The sequence below is a fragment of the Esox lucius genome, chromosome 7 (assembly GCF_011004845.1).
Source record: "Esox lucius isolate fEsoLuc1 chromosome 7, fEsoLuc1.pri, whole genome shotgun sequence".
In the NCBI taxonomy this organism is placed as follows: domain Eukaryota; kingdom Metazoa; phylum Chordata; class Actinopteri; order Esociformes; family Esocidae; genus Esox; species Esox lucius.
This window is the reverse complement of record NC_047575.1, coordinates 47,482,245-47,507,928: the sequence shown is the minus strand read 5'-3', so window position 1 is coordinate 47,507,928 and position 25,684 is coordinate 47,482,245. Positions and strand designations below refer to the sequence as shown.

The window sequence follows — 25,684 nt, the reverse complement described above, 5'->3', positions numbered from 1 at the left end:
GTTATCAGTGCAGTCTTGCAATTCTGATGTTGTATGTAAAGGTTATTGTCCGATATTTGAAATGTCAAATGCTGCATAAGGCACCTTTAATGTGCTCGTGGGGTGTGAGCGTGTGTAAGGTACAAATATTTATGAGGGCGTTTTAACATTTTCTCTCACCACTTCCTCTTCTTCTGCCAGTCCCAGGTTGCTCCACAGAGGTTTGATTTAACACTCGGTGTGAGTTCTGTAGCTGCAGACACAGTGTGGCACGCTCATCTGATTTAACACTCATTGTGAGTTCTGTAGCTGCAGACACAGTGTTGCACGCTCATCTGATTTAACACTCGGTGTGAGTTCTGTAGCTGCAGACAGTGTGGCACGCTTGTCTGATTTAACACTCGGTGTGAGTTCTGTAGCTGCAGACACAGTGTGGCACGCTTGTCTGATTTAACACTCTGTGTGAGTTCTGTAGCTGCAGACATAGTGTGGCACGCTCGTCTGATTTAACACTCGGTGTGAGTTCTGTAGCTGCAGACAGTGTGGCACGCTTGTCTGATTTAACACTCGGTGTGAGTTCTGTAGCTGCAGACACAGTGTGGCACGCTCAGCGATGGTCACACCCCAATCAGGCATACTGTCATGTCCCTTTGTAGCAGTGTTTCAGTCTGTTGTCTGGGTACACACACATCTACCAGATACAAGTCTGTCTTACGGTTACTCACAGATTTGGAACCGAAGGAGAAGCCTATATGCGTTTGGCGTTCTCGCGTGACACAGCTCTCCTCCAATCAGCATGTAGGATTCCAACCACCGGTATCATAATGTTACGTAATGAGACGGACGCCGCTGCCGCTAAAACCGAATGAAGCTGACGTCACATCCGTAAAGGACACATGGCAACGAGACCGAGACAGAGGACATAACAGACACAGGTATTAGGATATTTCTTTATTCACCAACTAACATGGATACAGGGTTCCTAAGGCAAATACTGTACGGGTGGACGACCAGCCTATTCAGACCATATTTGACAGTCGTCTGTTAGCGCTCAGCGGATGGTGAAACCACAAAACCACAATCATTACAGTGTTATTCTGTTTCTCCAGGTTCTGGCCTGTGTCAGAATTGCCTGTTCCTGGATCAGTTTGAGCTGTCTTTCCTACTGCTACGGTCACCAACAACAAATGATCTGGAGTCATGCTATCGCTGGCGCCCTGGCTGCGCTTGGCCGTGTTAATGTCTCTAAGCGAATAGAGAGACAGAGAGAATGAGAGAGTGAGAGAGAGCCAGAAAGAGAGGGAGAGAGAGGCAGCAAGCATATAACGATGGTGCAGACAGACAGGAAACACCATGGCCACAGTCACTGTTCGCACATCCAATCGCTTTCAGTGCCTGTTAATCGCATAATAGGAATGAGGAGGGTGTGTGTGTGTGTGTCTGTGTGTTTTCTGAGGGATAATAAAAATAGACAAATGTTTTCTGTAAATGCTGATAGTAAGCACTGCAGTGTGTTGACACAGCCAGGGCACATGGACACACTGATCTCATTACAGAAGAAGGGAGTGAGTGAGGATGGCTGGATGGTTGGATGAGGAGGCGATCCCTTTTTCCTCCGGTTTCTCCCTGTCTTTGGCGTGAGCCTGTGTAAAACCTGTTGTGGATGCTTTCCCGGGGCTTATAGCATGTTATAGCATGTTATAGCATGTGGCTTAATCAGTGTCTCCTACCCTCCTACCGTCCCAAACGCTGTCTGTCTGTGTCATCTGTGTCTATTATAAACGTGTGTTTCTTCGTGCGTGCGCGTGCCTGTGTGTGTGTGTGTATGTGTGCGCTTATGGGCGTGAGGTTTTCTCCTCCTTGGCCTTGTCGCTGACCGTGGTGACGGGGATGGTGACCTCCGCTGTCTTGATGGCCGGCCGGTTCATTGGCGCCTCCACGGTCAGCACTCCGTCAGGGGACAGGGTGGAGGTCACCTTCTCGTTTTCGGCCGTAGGGGGCAGGCTGGAGCAGGAGAGATGAGAGCGGGTGATGAGCTACACCCACGGATGAGTCTGAGACTCAGACTAAGCAGGGAGGGATGATATTTGGGTGTTTTCTATGAACCACTTTTCCAAAAAATTTCCAAAAGAAACTGTAAAACAGGATTCCGTTTTCCAAGTGGAAATCCTAATTCAAACACACCCGTATTTACTTCCACTGATTTGTAGCTAAACATGGCTAAATTCTTCTTAAGTTTGTAAAAGCAGTTTAAATAATTGTCCATTAAATTCTTCTATAGCGAATTAATTTTAAATATATAAAAAATTATCTAACTTAAACCAATTTTTAATAGTGTGTTTAATGTAAATATTGTGAGTGTTTTATTAGCATTTAAGTATATTGAATACATTTAAATTAATTTGGTTTGGGACTGTACAAAAAACCTAATTCATTCAACCTCCCAAAATTGCCCCAAATTAGATATTGTATTTTATATATTACTAAAGTTGACATTGACTCTATTCACAATGTATTCCAATTTAGATCATTTAAAGAAATAGTTCAATCTTCTTTATTCTTGGTCAGTGTTGACTCCATGAGTGTGGTGTGTGTTGGCCCCTGGGTGGCGCCAGTGTCCCATGGAGCTGAGCTCACAAGGTAACTGGGCTGTACCAGGCAGCCAGCCACTGCTGGCATTGCTTTCTGCCACAGTGAAACCCTCTGCACAGCCGGGACCAATCAAACAAAAGAGGCACCGAACCAGGCAGCCACCACACCCACAGATACAACAGAATCACTGGTCTGAACTAAGCCTGGAGAATGCACAGTATGCCCAGCGTTCCTGGAGAGTGGTCCAAAGTTTGCATTAGGTAGCCAAACCAACATGTTTCTATGCGTCTGACAAAAGCTTCAGTAAGCTTGGGAAAACCTCTCTGAATCAAATGGACGATTCCAGTTGTGTCTGATGCCTATTTTGGCATGGTGAACAATTGTTACAATATGCTACACAGCAGCTGTTTGTTTGTGCCGTCTTCCAGGTCATTTGATAGGAGCACTGAAGAGTGTCACAGACACTCCGTGAGGTTGATTGGCAGGTGTCAACTTCGGAATGGTGGTGTGTTACTTACGTGTATTTCCTGGTGAAGCATCTGGACACAAATCCGTGTTCGTCTTTCCTCTCCTCATGTTTACCTGTGGATATACACACGCACACACACACGCACACACACGCACACACACCCAGGTCAGTCTTGGCCCTACTGGTCCAGAACTGAAGCTCTCGCAGAGAAATATGCTCTATGTGTGATGCTGTTCATGTCTTGTCAGAAGGTTCCCTGGATACTTCATCCATAACCTGGGATGTGTCGGTTCGCTACTAAGGAGAATCATCTGTTCTGTTTGATTAGGAGCTGAGAATGGATGTCACCACTATCTCCTTCGAGACCCCTGTCATACAGCTGTAATAAAATCCTCCTCTAGGGTATACTCAATGTTTGGTTCAGCACCCCCTATTTGGCTCCTGTTTGATTTTGACAATGGATAGTCTATCTGTTCATTCTCTCTTGATTTCACAATTGTTTCTTTGTTTCGGTGAACTGTGTGTGTTCGGTTGGCAGGGTGGCCTAGGGGTTCGACCGCCAGATCGAGCTGAACAGTCCGTCGTGCTGTCCCTGAGCAAGGCACTTAAGCCCAGTAGTTTCCACGCCGCTTGATTCACTCCTGCGCCGACTGAATGTCCTTCAAACGGTCCCTGCGGGTACATGTGCCTGGCCTGAATCACTGCCCCCCTCATGTGGACGTGTTTGTTATGACAACAGCTGAGCTCGTAATGGGAGTGTGTTGCCCCGGGGAGCTGTCCCCTTTCCTGCAGGACTGCGGAGGCCTTTAACCACGCTTTCAGGAAGCACTGGAGCTTTGTAATCAAGTGGGCACTTATTTCTCAAAATGCTTCTGGAAGACACACTGTATACAGGCATAAACATGACAAAGGTTTATCTTAACAATCACAGGAACACTATGATAATCAACACTGTCTTCATTTTGGAATACACCTTGATACATAAACCATTAATTATATATATATATATATATATATATATATATATATATATGTGTGTATGTATAGTGTGTCTCAGTGCTTTGTTTATCACAGTTCTTTGTTGATCATAACTGTCTTCCACTTTAGCTGCTCTCAGAGGAGAGTGCATTCCGTAATTTCTGGAAGTGGACCAGCAGTCCATTTAAAGTAGCAGATCACAGATATAGCCAGACAGAGATATTTCTCTCTCTGTCTCTCTGTGAGTGAGGATGATCCTAGAAAAGGGGCAGACCAAAACCCTGTTTGAATATGGATCTGAAGTGTCCTTTGTTCTGTTTACTCATATGAGATCCCAGTCAGAACACAAATCGCCTTTGTTGTCTATACCTGTCTAAACGTGGTCCAGTCAGAACATACACAAGACCGTGAGGATCCCGTTGACACCAGATATAAACTGGGAATGAGTGTCTAGGTTCTCTCATGGATTACCTAATAAAAGTCGGATTATAAAGTATGTATACAGGCAGAGCCGCGGGAAGTAAGGGAGCTGGAGACAATCGCAGCCCCCCTTCTGTCTCACCTCAGCACCTCCTGACCAGATTCCCCAAATCCCTCTAAGCTTTTGTGTGACTAGCGATGCGTGCACGGTATTGGCCGACGTCTAACACCAAGCCGCACTCAGCCGCCATCAGCAGCCCCCAATCAAAACATCACCCCACAGTTGTGGATACAGGTCTCTGGAAGTTTGTGTTCCTGGCAAAACCCCAAAGTATCTAAGGGTAGATTCTAGGCATCCAGACGGTGTTGTGTTAGCTCACTTGTTGTGAGCATGACGCTTGCAGCCAACGCCAGGGTTGTGTGTTCGATTCCCATGGAGGCCAGGATGAAAATGTGTGCACTTGCTAGTGTAAGTCTCTCAGAATGAAATCGTCCGTTAAATTACAAAGATGTAAAGATACAAGTAGTGTTGCTTCAAGTCCAAAGTAAAGGAAGGAACAATCTAGAAACAGCTCTGGTTAATTCAACAGCATTTCCCAGCGAACCGAAAGGGACTCACCTCAGTTCCTCTTTAAGTCAGGTGACCCCACATGGGTTTGTGACCCCTAGTTTGGGAAGCGCCAGTCTACTCCCACTGGTGTTAATCTTTCTGTGTTTGTAATGAGCCGTCTGTCTCAGGAATCAATTCCAGGCTGTTTTCCAGTTGATGCAGACCATTATTGTATTGGCATAGTTTGAGTTGTTACACTGCCTGTAACTGAACAAGGCTACGACTCTCACTGTCCGCCATATGTCACGACATAACACATCAAAACAGGTGACAATACAAGTGAGTGTGCCTAGTCGTATTTGGTATAGGAGACATGCCTTGTTGGTCAAATCTACACGATTACTATTTTTCTAGCTTTTGTTCGATCTAAACCTGCAAATAACTTGGTCATTATGCGTTTGGCCTTGTGTCCTGTGCATACGACTCAGATGAACTTGGAACTTAGTGGTGCTAAGAGATGCAATTACAAAACACAAGCTTATCTCCACCGGGGTGTCACAGCTGACAGGTGGAGAACAGCAGAGTATAATAAAAGACCAAGAAAACATACTAATGATCAGTGGATAAAAATAAACTAGTGAGAGATAGTTCCAAAGAGACAGGGAAAGACAGCGACTGAGACCGAAAGAGAAATACACAGAGAGAAAGACAGACTGAAAGAGAAAGAAACAGAGGGACAGAGGCAGAGACAACTTACAGGGTTAACAGTCAGTGCCAGAGATGGAGACACAAACCAGAAACAAAGAGATTCTAGGCCAGAGATGGAGACATAAGCCAGAAACAAAGAGATTCTAGGCCAGAGACGGAGACCGTCTAAACCAGAAACAAAGAGATTCTAGGCCAGAGATGGAGACCGTCTAAACCAGAAACAAAGAGATTCTAGGCCAGAGACGGAGACCGTCTAATTCACAGCCAGAGAGTGAGTGACTAACCAGTGATCTCCACCACGCCGTCCTTGGTTTTCACCACCAGTTCCTCAGGGGAGAAGTGTTTGACGTCCAGGGTGACCTTCCAAGACTCCTGGGTCTGTTTGATCTCCGACATGCCGGTGCCGAGCTGCTGGGAGAGGGCGCGGGCGTAAGCTGCTGCCCCGGATTGGGGCATCAGGGCAGCCTGCATCATGACGCTCTGCTGGGGGGACATCAAGGGGCTCTGGGGCACCATGGAGGGCAGGAACCCGGCAATGGGCATGTCAGGGCGCAGGTAGCCGGGCCAGTGGGTGCTGGGAAAGGTGGCGAACTCCTCTGTGAGGGCGGGCATGCCGAAGGACTGGTCGAAGAGCCGGTTGCCCTGGTGCCAGTCGCGGAAGGGGTCCCAGCTGGGGGTCCGGAGCAGGCTGAAGGGGATGCGTCGCTCTGTCATGGTGGCTGGAGGAAGAGGAGCGGTAGAGGAGCGGTAGAGGAGCAGTAGACCTGACGTTGGTGTACCTCTGTCAGACGTCCACCGAAAGTGCCGTCTGCTCCTGGGTCGAAGTCTTTTATACACACAGCCACCACCCAACCTCTGGTCAATGCTGTTACTGACCCTCCCTTGTCAACGCCCCCCAGCCCAAACACACACATCCCCCACGCTTGATCAGATATTTATAGAAGGAACTAGAAGGTCTATTCATGGGAGACGTAGCACTAGAATGGAATCCAAGGCCCTCCCCTCTGCCCACCCATCGGTGCCCCTCCCCTTCCTCCCTGTCCTGCCAGTAGTAATCCCCCCTCAAGCCCACCCCAGCCATGACACAGGGCTAGAGGAATCTGAGAGTCTGTTGTAGAGCAGACAGCCCTGCTCAGCAGAACTAGACACAGACATCACTGACACACACACACACACACGCATGCTTGCACACAGTACACACATCCACAGACACGCCCGTTACCTCCTCCATGCTATTTCTGTAGGATAAGATTACCTTTTCTGAGTCATTCAAATGTCCGCCGGTGATATTCTCAAATGCTTGCGTACATACTACTATCCTGATCTGTGTTATGTTCTAGTCAGAATCCCAACTGGTGTTCTAATGATTTATGCTTCCCTAAATTCCTGAGGTTTCAACATGTTAAAGGGAATATCCTGATTTGCTGTCACTTTGGGATAGCTCACAGAAACGGTTAAAAACGGTCCCTACACTATCCAGTGCTGGTTTTTCACAACTTGAACAGAAATGTATCGAACATGGTCAAGTTTTAACAACCAGGAAATGATCAAGGACTTTGGCTAGTCGACATCTGTCGTTGTTGGTTTGAGGAGCGTGTGGAAGGATAATCATGTCTTAGAGACAGACTGAAGAGAGGGAGCGATTTTCCATTTGACAACAGAAGACGGTGCGCCTCCAACTATTTCTGCATATACTCTGTGTTTATTACACAATGCAAAAATTTGACATAATGCCCCTTTAACACTGGATGCTTATAACCCAATCGACCAATTGAAATTGTGGGTTCATAGCTTCAGTCCAGATGCGTCGTTACTGAGACCTGACTAAGAAAGTGTTCTGAATACTGATGTTAGTATTTCTGTCTGTTGCCTTTTCTAGAAGAACAGATCCTCTACAGGTGATACAGTTTTCTAGAAGAACAGATCCTCTACAGGTGATACAGTTTTCTAGAAGAACAGATCCTCTACAGGTGATACAGTTTTCTAGAAGAACAGGTCCTCTACAGGTGATACAGTTTTCTAGAAGAACAGGTCCTCTACAGGTGATACAGTTTTCTAGAAGAACAGGTCCTCTACAGGTGAAACAGTTTTCTAGAAGAACAGATCCTCTACAGGTGATACAGTAGCAGTCTGAGAAGGAATACCTCCATCGTTCGGTTGTCTGTCCCCAAACAAAAATGTTGGCTTTAAACCTGCTGGGTGTTATGGTCCTCCATCAGCACCAGCCTGTACTCCACCTGCCATAAGCTGCCTTCCAGCCCCTTACACTGAAACTGTGCTGTTTGTGCCCCCTTAAATCGCCTACATCTCAGATCATTACCAATCCGACAAGATATGATCCCAAACACCCCGGAAGGGCTAGTCTCACTGAGATAATCCTCACAGACGGCCCTGATTTCAGTCTGTTTTTGGTAATGACCTCAGTGACCGCTGTTTCATTGCCTGGATGCGTAATGGCTGCTCAGATAAGCAATTGGTTCTGATCAGTTAGAAATGCTTGATGAAAAACTTTAGTCATCAAGCTTGTCCTTCTTCCTCCATCTTCTGTAAATTATTTTATTATTACGTTGATCCCCCCTTAGAGGGTGCTTGGACCTTCTTTTGAAAAAAAATTTTAGCATCTCTGCAGAGGGAAAATTAGATTAGAAAATTATCTGGCTCGATGGGGAGTTACACCCCTGTAACAACAACATTTGGCAGAGAGCTCAATGCTGACTGGCTTTGTTGGTTTTTCCGGGGTTGTCTCTAGTATGCAACCTGATTATTCCCTATTTCATGATATCTCATTTCTGATTACAGCCCTGGTTCATCACAGCAACTTCCAGAGGAGAGTTAATGTCCACATTTAGCTGTTACCAGTGCATGTAGTCGTGTTCAGTTCCACAGACATCCTACTTCAGACACAATACAGGAAGTAAATCATACACGTTTATTACTCACTTTAACACTGATGCTGTAGAAATCTGTTCTATGGCAGCATCCCTGCCCGGAGAATGTTGTAATCTCGCTACTGTGACGATATCAAATTAATTTCCAAAAGGCAAATATTATGTAAGAGATTCTGTAATGCCTCCTTTGGGGAGGATGGGAAAAAACATGCATTGCGACCTGATGCTACCCTTGAAGCATGTATGAAATTGATTCATCTGATTATCGAGAAGCCGTGAAGAATCTGACTGTTGGAACATCCAAGCCTCATGGGTAACTATACAGCTCCGGAAAAATTAAGAGACCACTACACCTAAAACGTTCCTTTTCACCTTTTTTGGAAAGGAAAGAAAAAGTTGCAGTAGTCTCTACATTTTCTCCGGAGCTGCATATCACGTAAGGGGAATGGAAAAGAAAATACCACTAGGTCGGACTAGTAGGTCATTGGTAAAACATATACATTGAGAAATCACAAACATAAACTAAACAAAAAAGATGAAAAACGTATGACGTATAGTGTAGGATAATACTGAAAGGACCTTTAATGCAAAGCGAGCCCTCCATCACTGAGACGCCGCGTTCATAACAGAACTATTTCATATTGCCAGGCACTTTAATGACTTATTTTGACAAGATTAGAAAACTAGAGCCATTATAGTCATGCATAATAAAGGGGATGTAGTGCGTTTTTTAATTCTGCAGAGTCAATATTGAACAGGTGAAAAGGTTACTGTCATCCATCACTGAAGATAATCTCCTTGGTAACAACAGTCTGGTTGGTGAATTACTGATGTGGGGCTGAACATTTCAGCTGAGCCCAGAAGAACGTTTCTGCCCCCCAGGCCTGGAGGGAAGCGAAACGCATTCCATCCTCCAAGAACAGCACCCCTGAATGCCAACAGAAATAGTTTTTTCCAAAAGGTGAAAGTTAACAAGGTATTTTCAACATTCACACATATATGGTCGAACTGCGGGGCTCTGGCTTGACATTGTCATAATTTAGCAGACGCTCTCGACCCAGGTCAAATTACAGTAGTCCCTGCCCCAAAGGTTACGTGACCTTTTATGCCCTTACAATACACTTTGGCCACAAAATAGTTTCCTCCTCAACTGCTCAAACACTGTTCTCTGTGTGGGTTCTAGAGCCTGATACAGGAAGCCTGACTCTTCTAGCAGGCCTCTGAGTTTCAAAGGGATGATGCCACTTTCCTTCAGTCACAGATCTAAGGGCCAGGGCTGTTGGTTCAACTCGTGTGGCACCTTTTATAATCAAATATAACCCTCTACTCCAGGGTTGCATGTTTTGTCCCGAGCTGTACTCATGCTGCCCACTTTACAAGCATAGTAACTCAGTTGTTATACGTATGAACTTAGTCATGTTATGACATGTTCAATTACCCGAGTGCAAAGTTAACCCAAGCAGTTGTTTCAAGATGCATTTTGCATAGATTGTTTTGTATTTTGGGGTTTTAGGACTGACTTATCTTCATATTGAGTTGTTTTGCTTGATTTTGAGTTGTTTTTGTTTATTTCAAAAGATGGGAAAATAAGTATTTATTTTAATGTTTGGGAAAACATTCTTTTACATTGTCATTTTTAAGGACTTTATTTTTTTTAAGTGATTTTCCTTAGCCTAGCTTTTGGTTTCTAGCATGGCTTGTGGGTGTTGTACAGTGAAACTAAACACGTCCACATGTTCCACATGTTCCTGATTCAAATCAAGTTACTTTTGAGTTTGTAGCTCCAAACATTTGGCCATGGCGACTATCTCTGTGACCGAAACCCATAGCTCTCCCCGTTCGATTGATGTTTACCACACCTTTGTGCCAAAAATGGTTCGTGAAGGTAGCAAGAACATGTTGTGTTGTCTACAATTTATTTTATATCTCGTGTGATAGTTGGCTGTCTTCTCTGCTCCCCATTTCACGATATGAAGAACTTGAAGAAACCCAGGTAGGTGAAGACAGCAAATGCAACTGGGGACCCCAAAACGTATTTCCCGGACGAATGGCACTAATGAGTGACAGAAGAAAATCCAGGAAATACATACAGTACAGGTACAAGAGTTTCTAAGACAGGAAATGGACTGTCCTTGATGGGGCGGTGCTCTGCTGTCTCGACATCTCAGTTAACAACGCAAGTGTTACGAGCCCTAGTAGTCTTATTGTGGCTGAATAACTGTGTGGGCGACACATAAGGCACATAGATGGAGAATGTCCATTACATGTCGGCAAGCAGTACCCTAGGTTACATAACATTCCAGTTCATTTCAGAGGTTTCCAGACATACTGTCACGGAATAAAGCAAATAGGTGCCATAGCACCCTCTGTAGGTGGTAGTTAGACGTAGAACATGCCATTATGACAGCTCAACTGAAGCGCGTCCTCTGTAGGTGGTAGTTAGACGTAGAACATGCCATTAAGACAGCTCTGCTGAAGTGCGTCCTCTATAGGTGGTAGTTAGACGTAGAACATGCCATTATGACAGCTCTGCTGAAGCGCGTCCTCTATAGGTGGTAGTTAGATGTAGAACATGCCATTATGACAGCTCTACTGAAGCGCGTCCTCTATAGGTGGTAGTTAGACGTAGAACATGCCATTATGACAGCTCTACTGAAGCGCGTCCTCTATAGGTGGTAGTTAGACGTAGAACATGCCATTATGACAGCTCTGCTGAAGCGCGTCCTCTGTAGGTGGTAGTTAGACGTAGAACATGCCATTATGACAGCTCTACTGAAGCGCGTCCTCTATAGGTGGTAGTTAGACGTAGAACATGCCATTATGACAGCTCTACTGAAGCGCGTCCTCTATAGGTGGTAGTTAGACGTAGAACATGCCATTATGACAGCTCTGCTGAAGCGCGTCCTCTGTGCCAACGTTGTTTCTTTCAGGTCTAAAACTACGGAATGACGACAACACACATGGCTCATTTTCCATTGGTTTACATTTATTGTCCTGTATAATTACTTCTACACTACAACTAAACATCTTTCATACAATCCAAAGGATTAGCGCTGTAATCTTAATAACGGAACAGGTTTTGCTAGGTTACATGACACAGCGTGAGTGACAGGAGGCTCGACGAATGGAAAGGAAGACTGAGGGCGTTCCCTGATTGCACCATCGCCAGCAGCTAAACTGAGGCAGGGGACATGACTGGCTTCCAGCGGAACTGTGGATCCCAGTGGCAACCGGTTTGGGGAGGGCCGTTTGTCTCTCACGTAGTTCGGTTTAGGGTCATCCTGTACAGGTGCAGGAGGCAGGACCAGCCTGTCATAGCAGCAGCAATGTGATTGGTCGCACCAGCAACAGACTGGCCTAATCAACACAACCTTTTCTGCAGGTAAAGGGTTTCAGGCCTGATGAACACCTTGGACTGTACGAGGGTTTTCTGGACCCTGCGGAGTCCTGGCCTGTCCGAGGCGGTCCCGCACCGCAGCACCGACCCAGAGAACCAGAACAATTTGTGTCAAAAGGAAACCTAAACATCAAATTCACTGGTTTTCCTAGAAATCCTCGATGAAGGATTTCGGATTTTCTACCCATGGCCGGTAATGATTTCCGGAAAAACCTGTGAATTTGGGAAACGCGTCCAGGACTCTGCCCCCCTACCTGGGAGTAACTGTGGCTCAGTCTGTGTTTCAGTACAGTTAACCATTTGTAAGAGCAACACCACACATATCAGGTAAGGGAAGCTAGCCACCACAAAAATTATCGACAGTACCTTCAGCGCTTGCTAACTCACCAATTCTTAAAGGAAGCTGAAGCGTTTATCACAAAACAAAAGGATTTGGTTTAAAACATCAACGACCGTACTGTATACTCCGAAATGGGAGTACATTTGCAGCAATTCTCCCATTATATATAAGTACCTCAAAGACACAATTCTTGAAATTGCTTTGAAAACACTTGATGAGACAAAATAAACACATAATAAAATAAATAAATAACTTAATAAATAGATAAATAACTGGAATAGATGATTAAATAAACAGCCGTGGATAAAAGATTGATTGCATGAAATGCTTTTGCAGAAGGTTTCATCTTCACACAGGGATGTCATGTCACTGGTCAGTTTAGGAGCAGAACAGTAGAATGCACATTAGTAATCTAAACAGAATAAAGTAGAATGCACGTTTATAGTCTTAACAGAATAAATAGTGGAATAGGGACAAGAGGACGTACTAATAAATCATATTTTTTTATGTCCCTTTGTGCCTCTGTCAGAACGGTTGGAGAGAAGACAGATGCACCCTGGGACCTGTAGTACAACAGTGACAGGAACGGAAGCTCCCTGGGACATGTAGTACAACAGTGGCAGGGACATAAAAACACAGGCAGCCAGCAGGGCTTCCCGGTGAAGCAGCAGCCCTCCTGGTGCATCATCATGCCAAGTCTCCATCAAATCACAACCTCTTCAAATCCACATGGAATATACAGTGCATAGTTTACAAGCCAGAACTTACAGTTAAGAACAGTCTATACATCCTGACAGTCATTATATACATCCTTTATAAAGAAAAATTCTCCCTAAGTGCTAAATCTTCAGCCTTTTTTTTGTTCTTTATCTCTTCTGTTGATCTCTCTGGTCCAAGAATAGAGCATTGTCTTTGGGGAAATGGTGTAACGAGAGACTTAGTGTCCCTGTTGCTGTAAGATTTCACTTGATTACTTTCCATTTGTCTCTTTAAGACCAAAGTATTCTTTTGCTGGAATGTTTTTCCTCTTTTTTTTGGTTACCTTTGCTCTGTGGAAGTATATAGAGAAAGTGCTGACATACTTGTTCTTCAGGCTTTGTTAATTATTTTCTAAAACCATGATCCGAGAAATGTTCTTTCAGATAAATAGTGTGTTGCATCCACAGCTGAGGACAAGTCGATGTTTCAGATAAATGTGCTGTAATTTGAAAACAGTCGTTTTGATCCAGACTCGGATCAACACTCGTTAACTGAAGAATGGAGACAGAGGAGCTAAAAAAGGACAGAGAAGGTCTGGCCCTTTTTTGGACCAGTCAGGGACATTATTTATATTCTCTAATCTCTCTCTCTCTCTAGCCCTCTCTATTTTGAACCCCCCCCCCCCGACCACCACCACCACCATCCACCTCCTTTCTTCATCCCCCTCCTCCTCAGAAGCCCGGGCTGTCGTAGCTGCTCCGGCTGTAGTAGCTGTGATTGTGGCTGGGGCTTCGTGAGCGGCTGGCACCGCGACTGTAGCTGCTGTAGCTGTCGTAGCTCCGGCTGCGACTCCTCTCCGAGTGGGAGGGGCTTGACGTGGAGCTGGAGGAGGAGGGGCTTGGGCGGTAGTAGGGGATAGGCCGTTTCCGAGCGCTGACGAGAGAGGAGGCGGGAGAGGAGGTTCAGGTAAGACGGGACATTAAGATCTTTAGGTAAGTTGATGTCAGGAGGACCAACTTTCTGACAGCTGGCCAAATAGCTGCTCCGGAAAAAATTAAGAGACCACTGCACCTTTTTTTTTCCTTATCAAAAAAGTCGAAAAGGAAGGTTTTGAGTGAGGAACAGAAGGGTGAAAATTAAGAGACAACTGCTAATTGAACGCTTCTGTTTCTCACTCAAAACATCTCTTTTCAACTTTTTTGGAAAGGAAAGGAAAAGGTGCAGTGGTCTCTTAAATTTTCCGGAGCTGTATTTGATAAATCACTGTCTAGTTCAATAGTGCTGTAGGTTTTGCAACATACACAAATATATATATATATATATATATACTAAAATATCAATGTTGTTATAAATGTACTATGCATTGCCATATAACCTATGTGTACAACAATTTTGGGACAGCAACCAGGCACTTGGTTATGTGTTGTTGGAAGCACAACGGAGAAACTGAGTCATTATAATTATATACATTTGTTAGGTTCTGCAGTCTGATTGACAAGTGCTGAAAAAGAGGAGCTTTATGTGTTAGGCTGCAGGCATTAACACACACACACACACACACGGATAAAGAAACACATGTTAGTTCAGAGCGGTGAGATTGCCTGGTTAGTGGACCCCAAAAGTACAACCTAAATGGCCATTGAAGATGTTGCTGCTGGTGAGTTAAGAGTTGTTAGCCAGTGGAAAGAAAGAGCGTTGTCTGAAGGTTAGCTATAAACAAACAGGGATATCAAGGTGCATCTTCAACCAGAAGAGCAGGTCAATTATTGGAACCCTTTCATGTGGATTGTAAATGGAGAACATTTTCAAAGAACTGTCCTTAGCATCTTTGTAGATCCACAAATACAAATAAATGGTAACAATCTGACTGTTTTTATTCTACGGCGTTATGGGTTTATTTTCATTGTAAAGCACATTGAAGTGCTTCTATATATGGACTGTACTATATAAATAGACTTGCTTGCTTGCTAAAGTTCAAGGTGGACATTACTCCTGAGAAGGCAGACCTTGATAGCCCCCACTTTAACAAGCCCAGGTTACATCATTAGTACACATCTGCGACGGCCTCTCTAGTGCTGGCGTGAGTTAACACAAGTGGATTTAGAAAAGGAAGAGAGAGAGAGAGGAAGAGGGGGCCGTGTTACTCTCAGGACGTCTGCTCCCCTGACTGCTTCACCTGCCTCCAGCCAGGAGGACTAGGAGGGTTACCATGGTAACCTAGCCCGCAGCTCAACAGCGTTCCGTTGTCTTGGCGATGAGGGGACTCATCCTTCGTACAGGAGTGAAAGAGAATTGACAGAACAGTTCACCTGCATTTTTACAGAAAAGTACCACCAGAAATATTATGGCAACAATGTGCCAAAAGTGGCACACATCCAATTTATAATCAAGTCTGAACCCTTCTGTAATAGTCTGTAATAGTCTGAACCCTTCTGTTATAGTCTGAACCCTTCTGTAATAGTCTGAACCCTTCTGTAATAGTCTGAACCCTTCTGTAATAGTCTGAACCCTTCTGTTATAGTCTGAACCCTTCTGTAATAGTCTGAACCCTTCTGTTATAGTCTGAACCCTTCTGTTATAGTCTGAACCCTTCTGCAATAGTCTGAACCCTTCTGTAATAGTCTGAACCCTTCTGTTATAGTCTGAACCCTTCTGTTATAGTTTGAACCCTTCTGTTATAGTCTGAACCCTTCTGTAATAGCCTGAACGCTTTTGTAATAGTTTGAACCATTCTGTAATAGTCTGAACCCTTCTGTTATAGTCTGAACCCTTCTGTTATAGTCTGAACCCTTCTGTAATAGTCTGAACCCTTCTGTAATAGTCTGAACCCTTCTGTAATAGACTGAACACTTCTGTAATAGCCTGAATGCTTTTGTAATAGCCTGAACCCTTCTGTTATAGTCTGAACCCTCCAGTAATAAGATCTAAATCCTTCTGTAATAGTCTGAACCCTTCTGTAATAGACTGAACACTTCTGTAATAGCCTGAATGCTTTTGTAATAGTCTAAACCCTTCTGTTATAGTCTGAACCCTCCAGTAATAAGATCTAAATCCTTCTGTAATAGTCTGAACAGTTCTGTTATAATCTGAACCCTCATGTAATAAGATCAAAATCCTTCTGTAATAGTCTGAACCCTTTTGTGGCAAAGTCTAAACCCTTCTGAAATAAAGCCTGAGCAAAACCCAAAGAAACTTTCCCCCCAGATGTCCGTGTTACACTTGTATTCTGCTGTCAGGGAGACCATGTGTTTGGATGAGGCCCTCTTACCTGGTGATCCTGCGAGCCTCCATGAAGCTGGGAGAGTCGCGTCTCCTTTTCCTGATGGGGGAGTAGCTCCGTGAGCGACGACGGGCACGCTCAGCGTCTGAGTGGTGAGGACTGTCTCTCTCCCTGGTGGAAAAGAAAACAAATATGCACATCAAGGCCGTGCCCAGGTGAGACTCAGCCTGTGCAGAGCACATGGCCCTTGGCTCAATAGAGCCCATTCTAGTTGCCGCGTGCCCATGTGTCTCTGTGACGTGTTACACAAACCGCTGGGCACCTGTGCTCATCTCTGACACATTGTCCATACGTGTGAGCCGCAACCACGTCTGTTTTCTTTTCTCGAAAGGTCTGTGCACGGCCCTGATGCAAATAGGTTTTATGTACTGAACAGAAGAATGAAGAGATTGGCCCCTCCAGGGTGACGTGGAAAACCGTTTAACCTCGAGCTAACAGGAGTAGGTAACTGTCAGAGCAATTTTGAATCATCCAATGGGCCGCTCTTCCCTCACCTGGAGTTGTTCTGTCGGGGGTGAGGGTGTGGAGACTTGGCCTTGCTGGGTCCTCTCTCTCTGGACACGGAGCGTGACGAGGACCGCCCCGAGCTCCAGGAGCTGCTGCGCTGCCGGAGCCCCACGCCGCCTCGACCCCGGGACTCACTCTTCTTCCTGCCGGACTCGGACGTGTGGCGCTGTCGCCCCGGCGACCCAGACAGACTCCGGTGATGAGCTTGACCCCGCCCCCCACGCCGGTGCCGCCGGGAGGAGTGGCTTCCTTTAGACCTGAAGTAAACAGGTATCCGTCGGTTACTGGTGATGCAGTAGGAGGGACATCAACACCGTAAGATGCAGTGTAGTCTAAATACTTCTGGAGTTAACTTCATGTGAAGAAATGGAAGTGTTGGGTAAAATATGGGCATAGTAAAAAAAAAAAATTATAAATAAAATCAACCTGTTATTGTTGTGAGGGGGGGGAAGTATAATTGAGAGGCGCCATGCCTACAGCTCCGCCCTGGACTGAGGCACCAGCCAAAGGACAGGCAGAGGTAATGACAGTACAATGTCAACAATTAGGCTTACTTCTTCTGGCGAGAACTCCTCCCTCTGTGAGGAGGCGGGTTATGTTGGGAGTGGGCGGAGTCACTGCTGTTAGCCGGCGAATGGGAACTCTTCCCTTGAGCTCTGTAACCTTTGTGACCTCCCTGTTTCCCAGACGATCCCAAGCCCATAATCAGCCTCTCGTCCCCTTGTAGAGTCTCTCCGGCCAGTCCAGTCTGGGCTGCAGTACCTCCAGGGGTCCTGTAGAGGGCAGTGTGGGCCTTTTGGTCTCCTCCAAGTTGCGCTAACGTCATGGTTGCCTGGGCTCCTGGAGTGGTGGCAGTTATCGTTCTCAGCTTCTGTAGAGAAATTATAACCGACAAACGGAAAAAAACGACAAAGAAAAAAAAAGAAAAAAGGAAAAGATGGTCTTAGAGTTTGCCACGCTGGAGTGTTTGAGCGCTACGGTGGTACTTGGCAAAAGAGGGTCAACATCTAAAAGAAAAGGTCTATTTTTTTTCTGGAAATGGCTTATAGACAGTCCTCTGTGGTGCAACGCATGCAGTACTTGGCATGCAAAACCATAATGAGACAAGGAAATCCAAATCCCCAGAAAGAAACCAAAAAATACTAGAACAGGAAGAGAAAGAAAGGGGGGAAAATATAAAATTATGAATCAAATGAAATTAAAGAGCAGAGAGAGAGAGAGAGAGAGAGGAGTAGAGAGAAGACAGAGATACAGATGTCGTAGAGTATAAAAGGAGGACTTCTTCAGGTTTTAGTAATGGTTTAAAAAACAAAAGAAATATGAAACAATACAGAAATAAATTAAAAAGTAGACAACTTGACGGAACATCACAGAAATGGAAGGAACAAATTAAAAGATTCACAATTATTGTCAAATTCGAATCAGAAAAAATCTTTGCTACTCAATTCTCTCTCTCTGTGGAGTTAAATCCCCTGTAGTAGACAATTGCTGAGAAGTGAACAGCGACCCATTTTCTTTTTCAGTTTTTTTTTTCAATTTTTATCGTTATTCTTGTTTAACTCCCTTTTGGTTAACATCCACTTACCAATAAAGTGACATTCCCTCCTTTAGTAGGTAAGGTATGAAGAAAAGGGAAAAGTGGGGCAACATAAGTTCATCATTAGATTTCACAAAATGCAAGAGAAAAAGACACAAAACCCTTCCCTGAGTGAGGCATGAGACAATGCATGGAAATCAACGGAAATGGAATCAAAAAAGAAAAGAGGAAGGAAGGAGTCAACCACAATGTTTAGGAAACCTTTTGGCGGATCAGTCCGCCTGAGGGCGGGGCGGACTGTCGGTGTGAATGACCAGTGATGGTGGCGTTACCTTCAGAGGTTCCCTGTCCACTGTTTAATGGTTAAGGTAGGCCACTGTATGTTTGCTTTATTTTCAGCGTGACGCGGCAGTTTCCCTGTAAGCCTCGGCCACCTCTGTGTTTAATAACATCCATGAATATGTTTTTCTTTTTTATTCTGTTAGTGTGCATTTCATGCAATGGCTTGACCTTTTTACTTTTTAGCAAAAGCGACAGTCCATTGCAGGAACAGACACTTTGCAAATAGGATGTACTTCTAGTCATTTGCTGTGGTGATTCTTAAAACTGACAGCTTTATTTAAAACAAGTGTGCCTGCGGGAGGCCGATGTAAGGAAGGGGCCTTTTGACGAGCGGATGATATTGCAGGATACGGTTGGCTGAGGACATTGAGCTAAATCGCAAGGAGTTTCTGTAAGAGCACTGTACCCTTGGAGTTGTGTGTGCGTGTGTGTGTGTGTGTGTGTGTGTGTGAATGGGTCGAAAATGTATTTCTGTGTGTGTCCCTGGGAGACTGTCATTATCAGCAGGTCAAAAGTCAAGTTAGGTAAATATCAAAAGACGGCAGGTCCTCTTGCATGCATTAAATATCCTGTTAACACTGACCACTCAACTACAACTGACACTTAAAAATAGGAACCCTTGTCAAAATGCTGAATACAAATCCAAACTGTAAATATAATAAACACACAACCACTGACGCAGATGTGGGCAGTTGTTAGAAACAGCCATCAAGAAAATAAATATGATCAAATCATAAGACGAATCTCACCAAAGGAACAGAAAGATGCCAGACAGACAGGAATGAATGCATTCTACCAAAACAGAAAGAAGCGGTCGAAGAAATGGACCAGCTTCATATAGGGCAGGATAGTGGACTAAATTTATTAGATTATTGAAGAAGGATAGAGTAAAAGAACGATAAATTCAAATTAATCCAAATCTTAACAGCAAAGTATAACTGAAAAAAGTAACGATAAAAAAAATCTGAAAGCTAATGTTTGCTGGTGGAGAAATCATAGAGAATAATAGAGAAACATTGACGTCAAGCTAAAGGGTGCTTCTGACATTCTCATATCTGCATATATATATATATATAAATACCACGTGCCAAGGCAGAGCGGTACCTACCTTTCATTTCAATCAGACACGTATGCAATATCAACAAAACAAAAGGAAAGGAAGAAACAAAAGAAAAAAAGGAGAAAGGAATGTTCTCCGCAGCGAAATGGGAAAAAGACAATGAACCTCTTTTAGTATCAACGCTACCAATGCCTTCCACCCACTAAGAATGAGAAGGTAAACAAACAGACCAACGAACAAAATAGGAAAGTAAATGGACAAACAAACCAACACTTAAAAATTTTAATCAAACTGAAAGTAAAAAAAATCTAATAATGATTCTAAAAACTACAATGATTTGCTGTCTTTTTCGCTTGTTTAAATGCAGACATGGTTATATCAAATAAGGAGAGGCGGGTACAAATTGGGTCGGTGTAGAGAGTTAATCATGAAACAGAAAGAAAGTCATCGTTTAGATAAACCGCTAGAGGGAGGGGTGGAACGATGGATGGAATGATGGGCATGCAGAGCTGACGGAGGACAAGAGAGAAGAGGAGATCAAAGAGCATGTCAGGACAACGGAGAACGACAAGGATACCACAGCACGGATGGCCTGACGGGAGGGGCAGGAGTTGGAAGGAGGGAGGAGCCGGGGGAGGAGTTGGAAGGAGGCTGGGGGAGGAGTTGTCACCGCTAGGATGGATAACTAGTAGAGTCAGCACAATTAAAGGGACCCCAGACACATTTTGGAAGAGGCGTTCTTGAACGAGAGAACAAAACCCATTGTGTTTTGTAACAGCTACGGGAACCTGCTCCGTTTCACACATTTTCCTTTATGGACTCAGCAACCCACTGGGCTTCTCACGATGCACTGGGTCAGTACAAGGTGACTGTTTAGGAGACAGAGCAAAATGTTGAATTCAAAGCTTTGGCCGTAGAATGAACGCTAAGTAAAATGACCCATCATCGAGAGAAAACATATTGATATGAGTCCTGGGCCCCGGGGAATATGGCTGGCACTCAAATTCAAAATGGCTTGGGTCCCTTTAAAATACCAATGTCACTAAATGTGTGGTCCTATTTAGTTTTCAACATTGTGTCACTGCTTTCGATACGTTAGCAGATACCCAGTCGACAAGAAAAAGCCACAGACAGATACAGTAGGACAAACTGAGATCTAGAAATAGAAGAGACTGAAAGACTCAGGTGGCTGCAGCACAAATCTACTAGAGAATGATCTAGCTTCTGTTGGATCTATGATCTCCAAGAAAGGTTTGGAATTCCGAAATGGTTAATATTGCGTGAGCATCCTCCCAAATACACCGGGAGTCTGACCGCTAACCAATGTTCACCAAGGGATGCAGACAAGCATTCCCCCTGTATGTGGAGATTGACAAGAGAGGTCTCATGAACCAAAGACGGATGCCAAAAGCAAGGACTATCAAAACTATTGACAGCATCCAGCCAATCAAACGTTTGATTATTTCACCTCAACACAACCCGCTGGATCAAACGTCCAGACACTTCACCCTCATTGGCTGGTGAGACTCCCCATGTCAATCCCCGGCAACTTGGAACACACAGAGATACGGAATAGAAATCAACATCAGGAACAGGCTGACCATACTGCCACCTAGAGGCAACATGCAGGTCACATGATACAGTAAACAGGAAGTAAACAGGAAGTCAATAGAGAGTGAGAGAGCGTGTGAAAGAGAGAGAGAGATAGAGGTAGATAGGGAGAAAGTGAGAGGGAGGGGATAGTGCCTGGGAGTACAGCCGGTGTCTGGGAGCTGTCTCAGATGTCTGGAGGAAAGGGACAACTAGAACTGAGCAAAACATTGTGCTTTATAAAAGACAACTGTATTGACAAAAAGAACTAATGTACACATACCCAGTTAACCTACTTGGTCCAGTTCCAAAGCATATGAGTGCTTTTTACATAAATGAGACAGAGAAGGAGCATTGGGCATTTATTTCATGGGGTAAATACCACTCAAATCGATAAAAGCAGAAAACAAAACAGTTATGAATGAAAACAAGCAGTGACAGAGGAAAGAGAGAGAGAGGGAGAAGCCTTTCTCATAAGCACATGCAAGCTTGAGGAGGAAACTGGAGCATCTGTAATTCATTAATCTATGCAGAATGTTTTCCCAAAAGCTGCTCTAATCTGGACCCCATTCAGTTGCTTAGTTAGAAGTGAAAGTGAAACCGCTGTGGCTATAGCCTTCTGGTTTAAATGAGGTGTGTTTTTTAATTGTCAGAGTAAACTGGCAGTTGGATTCAGTTTGATTGAAACATAAAATGTTACCTCAGATCTTATGATCCATCTATTTTACAAAGGAGGGTGACGAATGACAGATTTAAAACAGTCCGTTATGCTTTGTGTTTGTTTCACAGACAGATCAAAATAAAGCAGGTTAGGAGGGGTTACCGTTCTCAAAGGAGCCAAAGCTTGGAAACAGTTCCAAACGAATCAGTAGGGGAAGAATGAGAATGACAGAAGACAAAATCAATTCTGAGTCAACCAGAGAACAAGTCTGGCAAGCTTCAGTGACAAAAGCCATAAAACAGTTCTACATTTGTTTTCCATAGCTGTACCAAATCCCTGGTGTTTTTTCTAACCTTCTCTAGTGACTGTGCTAGTTGGAAGCGTTTGCGACACTAGAGCTGAAACTCAAATCATCATGTGTAGTTACAGAAATACATAAAACTCAGCAGAAATCCACACACAATCCAACAGTCCAAAACGGATCATTTCACTCTCACTTGAGAATGTAAGGTACAGTTGGATTAGTTCAGATGTAAAAAAAAAACTATTGTTAAGCCTTAGATTATGAGTGCCATCTTTGACAGATTTGTCAGCTATGGATGTGATAACTGATGGCTGTTATAAAGTAAGCTGTCAGCATGATCAAAAGACAACTTTTCACAGAAGCAACTCCCAAATGTCCTCAATGAGCCAACAATGCATCAAACTGACGGAACGGGGCATTCATGAAATCTATCAATAAGCACTTTCTACACAAACCTGCTACTGTTTAGTTTGTGTAAGCTGTACCAAAAACAACATTTTGAAGGGTTCATTGTTTTCTTCCCGAGCTCTGAGTAGCGTGTTGTTACCCGAAAGAAGTTTCCAACCTACTAGCAAACCCCATAGTGTCAAGGATCTCTGTCCCCACTAGGATGGTATTCCCTGGTATTCCCTGGTATTCCCTGGTATTCCCTGGTATTCCCTGCCGTGGAACCTTACATCCAGAGCCCTTTGGGAAAACCTAGTGTGCTATATAGGGAATAGGATATAATACTCACCCTCCATATTAACACGGCTCTGAATCAGATGCTACATAGGGAATAGGATATAATACTCACCCTCCATATTAACACGGCTCTGAATCAGATGCTACACTAACGCCCACGGCAAGATAGCAATGGCTCACGGCAACTCAGTCTGCTATCCTGAGGAAACGCGGCCCTGATCCCAGATCAGTTTGTCTGCTATCCTGAGGAAACGCGGCCCTGATCCCAGATCAGTTTGTCTGCTATCCTGAGGAAACGCGGCCCTGATCCCAGATCAGTTTGTCTGCTATCCTGAGGAAACGCGGCCCTGATCCCAGATCAGTTTGTCTGCTATCCTGAGGCTGACCACTCAGTGAGGTCAGAGCATGACCAGGCGTTCCTCTGCAGCTCAGTGTTCAGTGTGGCGATTGCAATGCCAGGATAATTGGTTTGATTCCTGGGACCATCCAAATGTCAAATTGTACAGGCCCGCGTGACTGGTGAACCACTTTGGATAAAAACATCTTCTACAGTGTATAATGTGTCAGTACTGGGGTGAAGACAGAACAGTTGCAACAAGACTGGTGGGGTTGGATACATACAGAAACCTGCCCTGCAAACAAGGACAACTAAGAGTTATTCTATGTCAGTACAAAACAATGAAAGAAGGGAGTGTGTGTGTGTGTGTGTGTGGGGGGGGGGGGGGGCTGGGTAAGGGGGAGAAACAGAGACTACATACCTCTGGGCCTTTGTCTCCCTCCGCTGGGTGGTCGTGATTCGGTCGGCTGGCCTTGCCGTTGCGGGTGTGGTCGTGCCCGTTGTGCCAGGTGACAGTACCATCGGGACAGGGGGACGGGCTCACACAGGTCCTGTGTCTGTCTGCCTTGTACTTGGAGTTGGCCCTGGTGAAGCAGACGGACAGGAGTACTGAACAGACCTGCTGGAATTCCTGTATACACTGTACTAACAACAAACTGTTTTAGACTCATCACCTTACTGTAGTAACTCAGCCGTTTCAGACTCCTCTATATACAGTAGTAACTATCAGGGGTTTCAGACTCATCTATATATTCTAGTAACTATAGGCAGTTTCAGACTCATCTATGTATAGTGAGTAGGCTGTCATGACCTTTTAAAGTCAGCCATGTCATTTTCATCGACTCTGTGATAAAATAGAAGAATTCTAGCAGAACTTTTATTCATGGCAACGTCAATAGATCAATAGATCAATAGATCTGATTAAAGTGAAGACATCTCCCTCTGGAGCTGGGGGGGGGGGTTGTGTGTACCTGGCGGGGGATTTGGAGGTGCTGTGGCCAGTGGAGGACAGAGAGGCGCTGCGAGAGCTACAGCAACTTCCTCTACGCTGAGACCTCCTGCTGGGGGAATCCTCAGGGGATCTGTTGTGACACACACACACACACAGGTGAATGTACACATAGACAAAACACACATGACAGAATGAAAAGTGAATGGCAAACAGCAGTTTATTTACATATCTGTCTGTTTCTGACTGTAAGTCTTCGGTTAGGGAATATTTTACATTATCCCAGGTTAATTACCTCTTCCGTGTTTTGTTCTTGTCCTTCTGTTTGTTTTTCAGGCTACCCGATCTGAAAAAGTAAAGTCATCTGTGGGTTTTCTTTAAGCAGTGGAAGAGTTTATTAATTTCCTATCATTTCTATCTTTGCCCGTCCTTCACCACTGGGATTAACCTTGGCTCAAAGAACAAGGCATGTGAATTATGAAAAGCAGGCATTAGCCTACTTAGTGTGGCTGGGTCTCCCTGTAAAGCCGACACAGATGCTGTGACTTAATTAGACCATTCTGTTGAATTCCAAGATAAAAAAGGGCTTGATAGTTCATCACGTCCACTTCAAGGTCTATTGGAAATGCCCATTCACTATAATTCTAAACTATTGTCTGCCGCTCCGGGATTATTTTCATGTTTGGTGAAACAGGTTCAAACTAAACTACGGCATCGATATTCGCCACGCATCATGCAACAGATTGAGCTGTACTCGGCTCCTCACCTGCATCTCTTCTTCCTCCTGGAGCTGGACACCGGCCTGGGGACAGAAAGACCCGGTTTCACAGGATACATTCACAAGACTGTTGCCATGGGGATTAGTCGGACTGGACAACAATAACCCCCCCACCGCACACACACAGACACACACACAGACACACCAATGCAGTCCCTGTGGACACAGACACATTTATCTACTGCTGGTACTACTGGACCATAAGGAGAGAGAGGACCACTGGTGTCTTGTTCATTCATCCAGGTCGAGTCCAGCAGACAGCAGAAAAAAATAATACAGTTATCAGTGTGATATAGGGATTGTGGCACCTAGGCTACCAGCCTAATTAGTAGTTCTGTACCTTGTGTAGTCCTGTTCCCTGTGTAGTCCTGTTCCCTGTGTAGTCCTGTTCCCTGTGTAGTCCTGTTCCCTGTGTAGACCTGTTCCCTGTGTAGTCCTGTTCCCTGTGTAGACCTGTTCCCTGTGTAGACCTGTTCCCTGTGTAGTCCTGTTCCCTGTGTAGACCTGTTCCCTGTGTAGACCTGTTCCCTGTGTAGTCCTGTTCCCTGTGTGGTCCTCTTCCCCTTCTAGTCCTGTACCCTGTGTAGTCCTGTTCCCTGTGTGGTCCTGTTCCCTGTGTAGTCCTGTACTCTGTG

The 25,684-nt window shown here is 44.7% G+C and overlaps 2 protein-coding genes across 3 annotated transcripts in view; both read right to left on the bottom strand.

The window, feature by feature from the left end:
• Nucleotides 1–917: 917 nt before the first annotated feature.
• On the bottom strand, nucleotides 918–6,528 carry hspb1 (heat shock protein, alpha-crystallin-related, 1). The gene is made up of 3 exons (XM_010900030.5): nucleotides 5,981–6,528; nucleotides 3,090–3,153; nucleotides 918–1,983 (listed from the first exon to the last, which is right to left on the bottom strand). The coding sequence occupies exons 1-3, from the start codon at nucleotides 6,408–6,410 to the stop codon at nucleotides 1,815–1,817; spliced, it is 663 nt and encodes a 220-aa protein (XP_010898332.1). The 5' UTR covers nucleotides 6,411–6,528; the 3' UTR covers nucleotides 918–1,814.
• A 7,191-nt stretch (nucleotides 6,529–13,719) lies between these two features.
• The window catches only part of srrm3 (serine/arginine repetitive matrix 3), an 87,808-nt gene continuing 75,843 nt past the window's right edge, over nucleotides 13,720–25,684 (bottom strand). Inside the window, exons 7-14 of one of the 2 annotated variants that reach the window (XM_029121284.2) lie at nucleotides 25,038–25,073; nucleotides 24,567–24,617; nucleotides 24,294–24,404; nucleotides 23,744–23,906; nucleotides 17,362–17,678; nucleotides 16,795–17,064; nucleotides 16,289–16,411; nucleotides 13,720–13,953 (exon numbers count right to left, since the gene is read on the bottom strand). In XM_029121284.2, the coding sequence (XP_028977117.1) occupies nucleotides 13,752–13,953; nucleotides 16,289–16,411; nucleotides 16,795–17,064; nucleotides 17,362–17,678; nucleotides 23,744–23,906; nucleotides 24,294–24,404; nucleotides 24,567–24,617; nucleotides 25,038–25,073 (1,273 nt within the window). In that variant the 3' untranslated portion in view covers nucleotides 13,720–13,751. The remainder of the gene's footprint in view (nucleotides 13,954–16,288; nucleotides 16,412–16,794; nucleotides 17,065–17,361; nucleotides 17,679–23,743; nucleotides 23,907–24,293; nucleotides 24,405–24,566; nucleotides 24,618–25,037; nucleotides 25,074–25,684) is intronic. The other variant, XM_029121285.2, reaches the window with a different exon arrangement.

Coding starts and splice junctions, on each gene's coding strand:
- hspb1 (XM_010900030.5), bottom strand. CDS start 6,410: ATGACAGAGCGACGCATCCCCTTCAGCCTGCTCCGGACCCCCAGCTGG. Junction 3,154..5,980: donor CGGCGTGGTGGAGATCACTG/GTTAGTCACTCA, acceptor GTATATCCACAG/GTAAACATGAGGAGAGGAAA. Junction 1,984..3,089: donor TGCTTCACCAGGAAATACAC/GTAAGTAACACA, acceptor CTCCTGCTCCAG/CCTGCCCCCTACGGCCGAAA.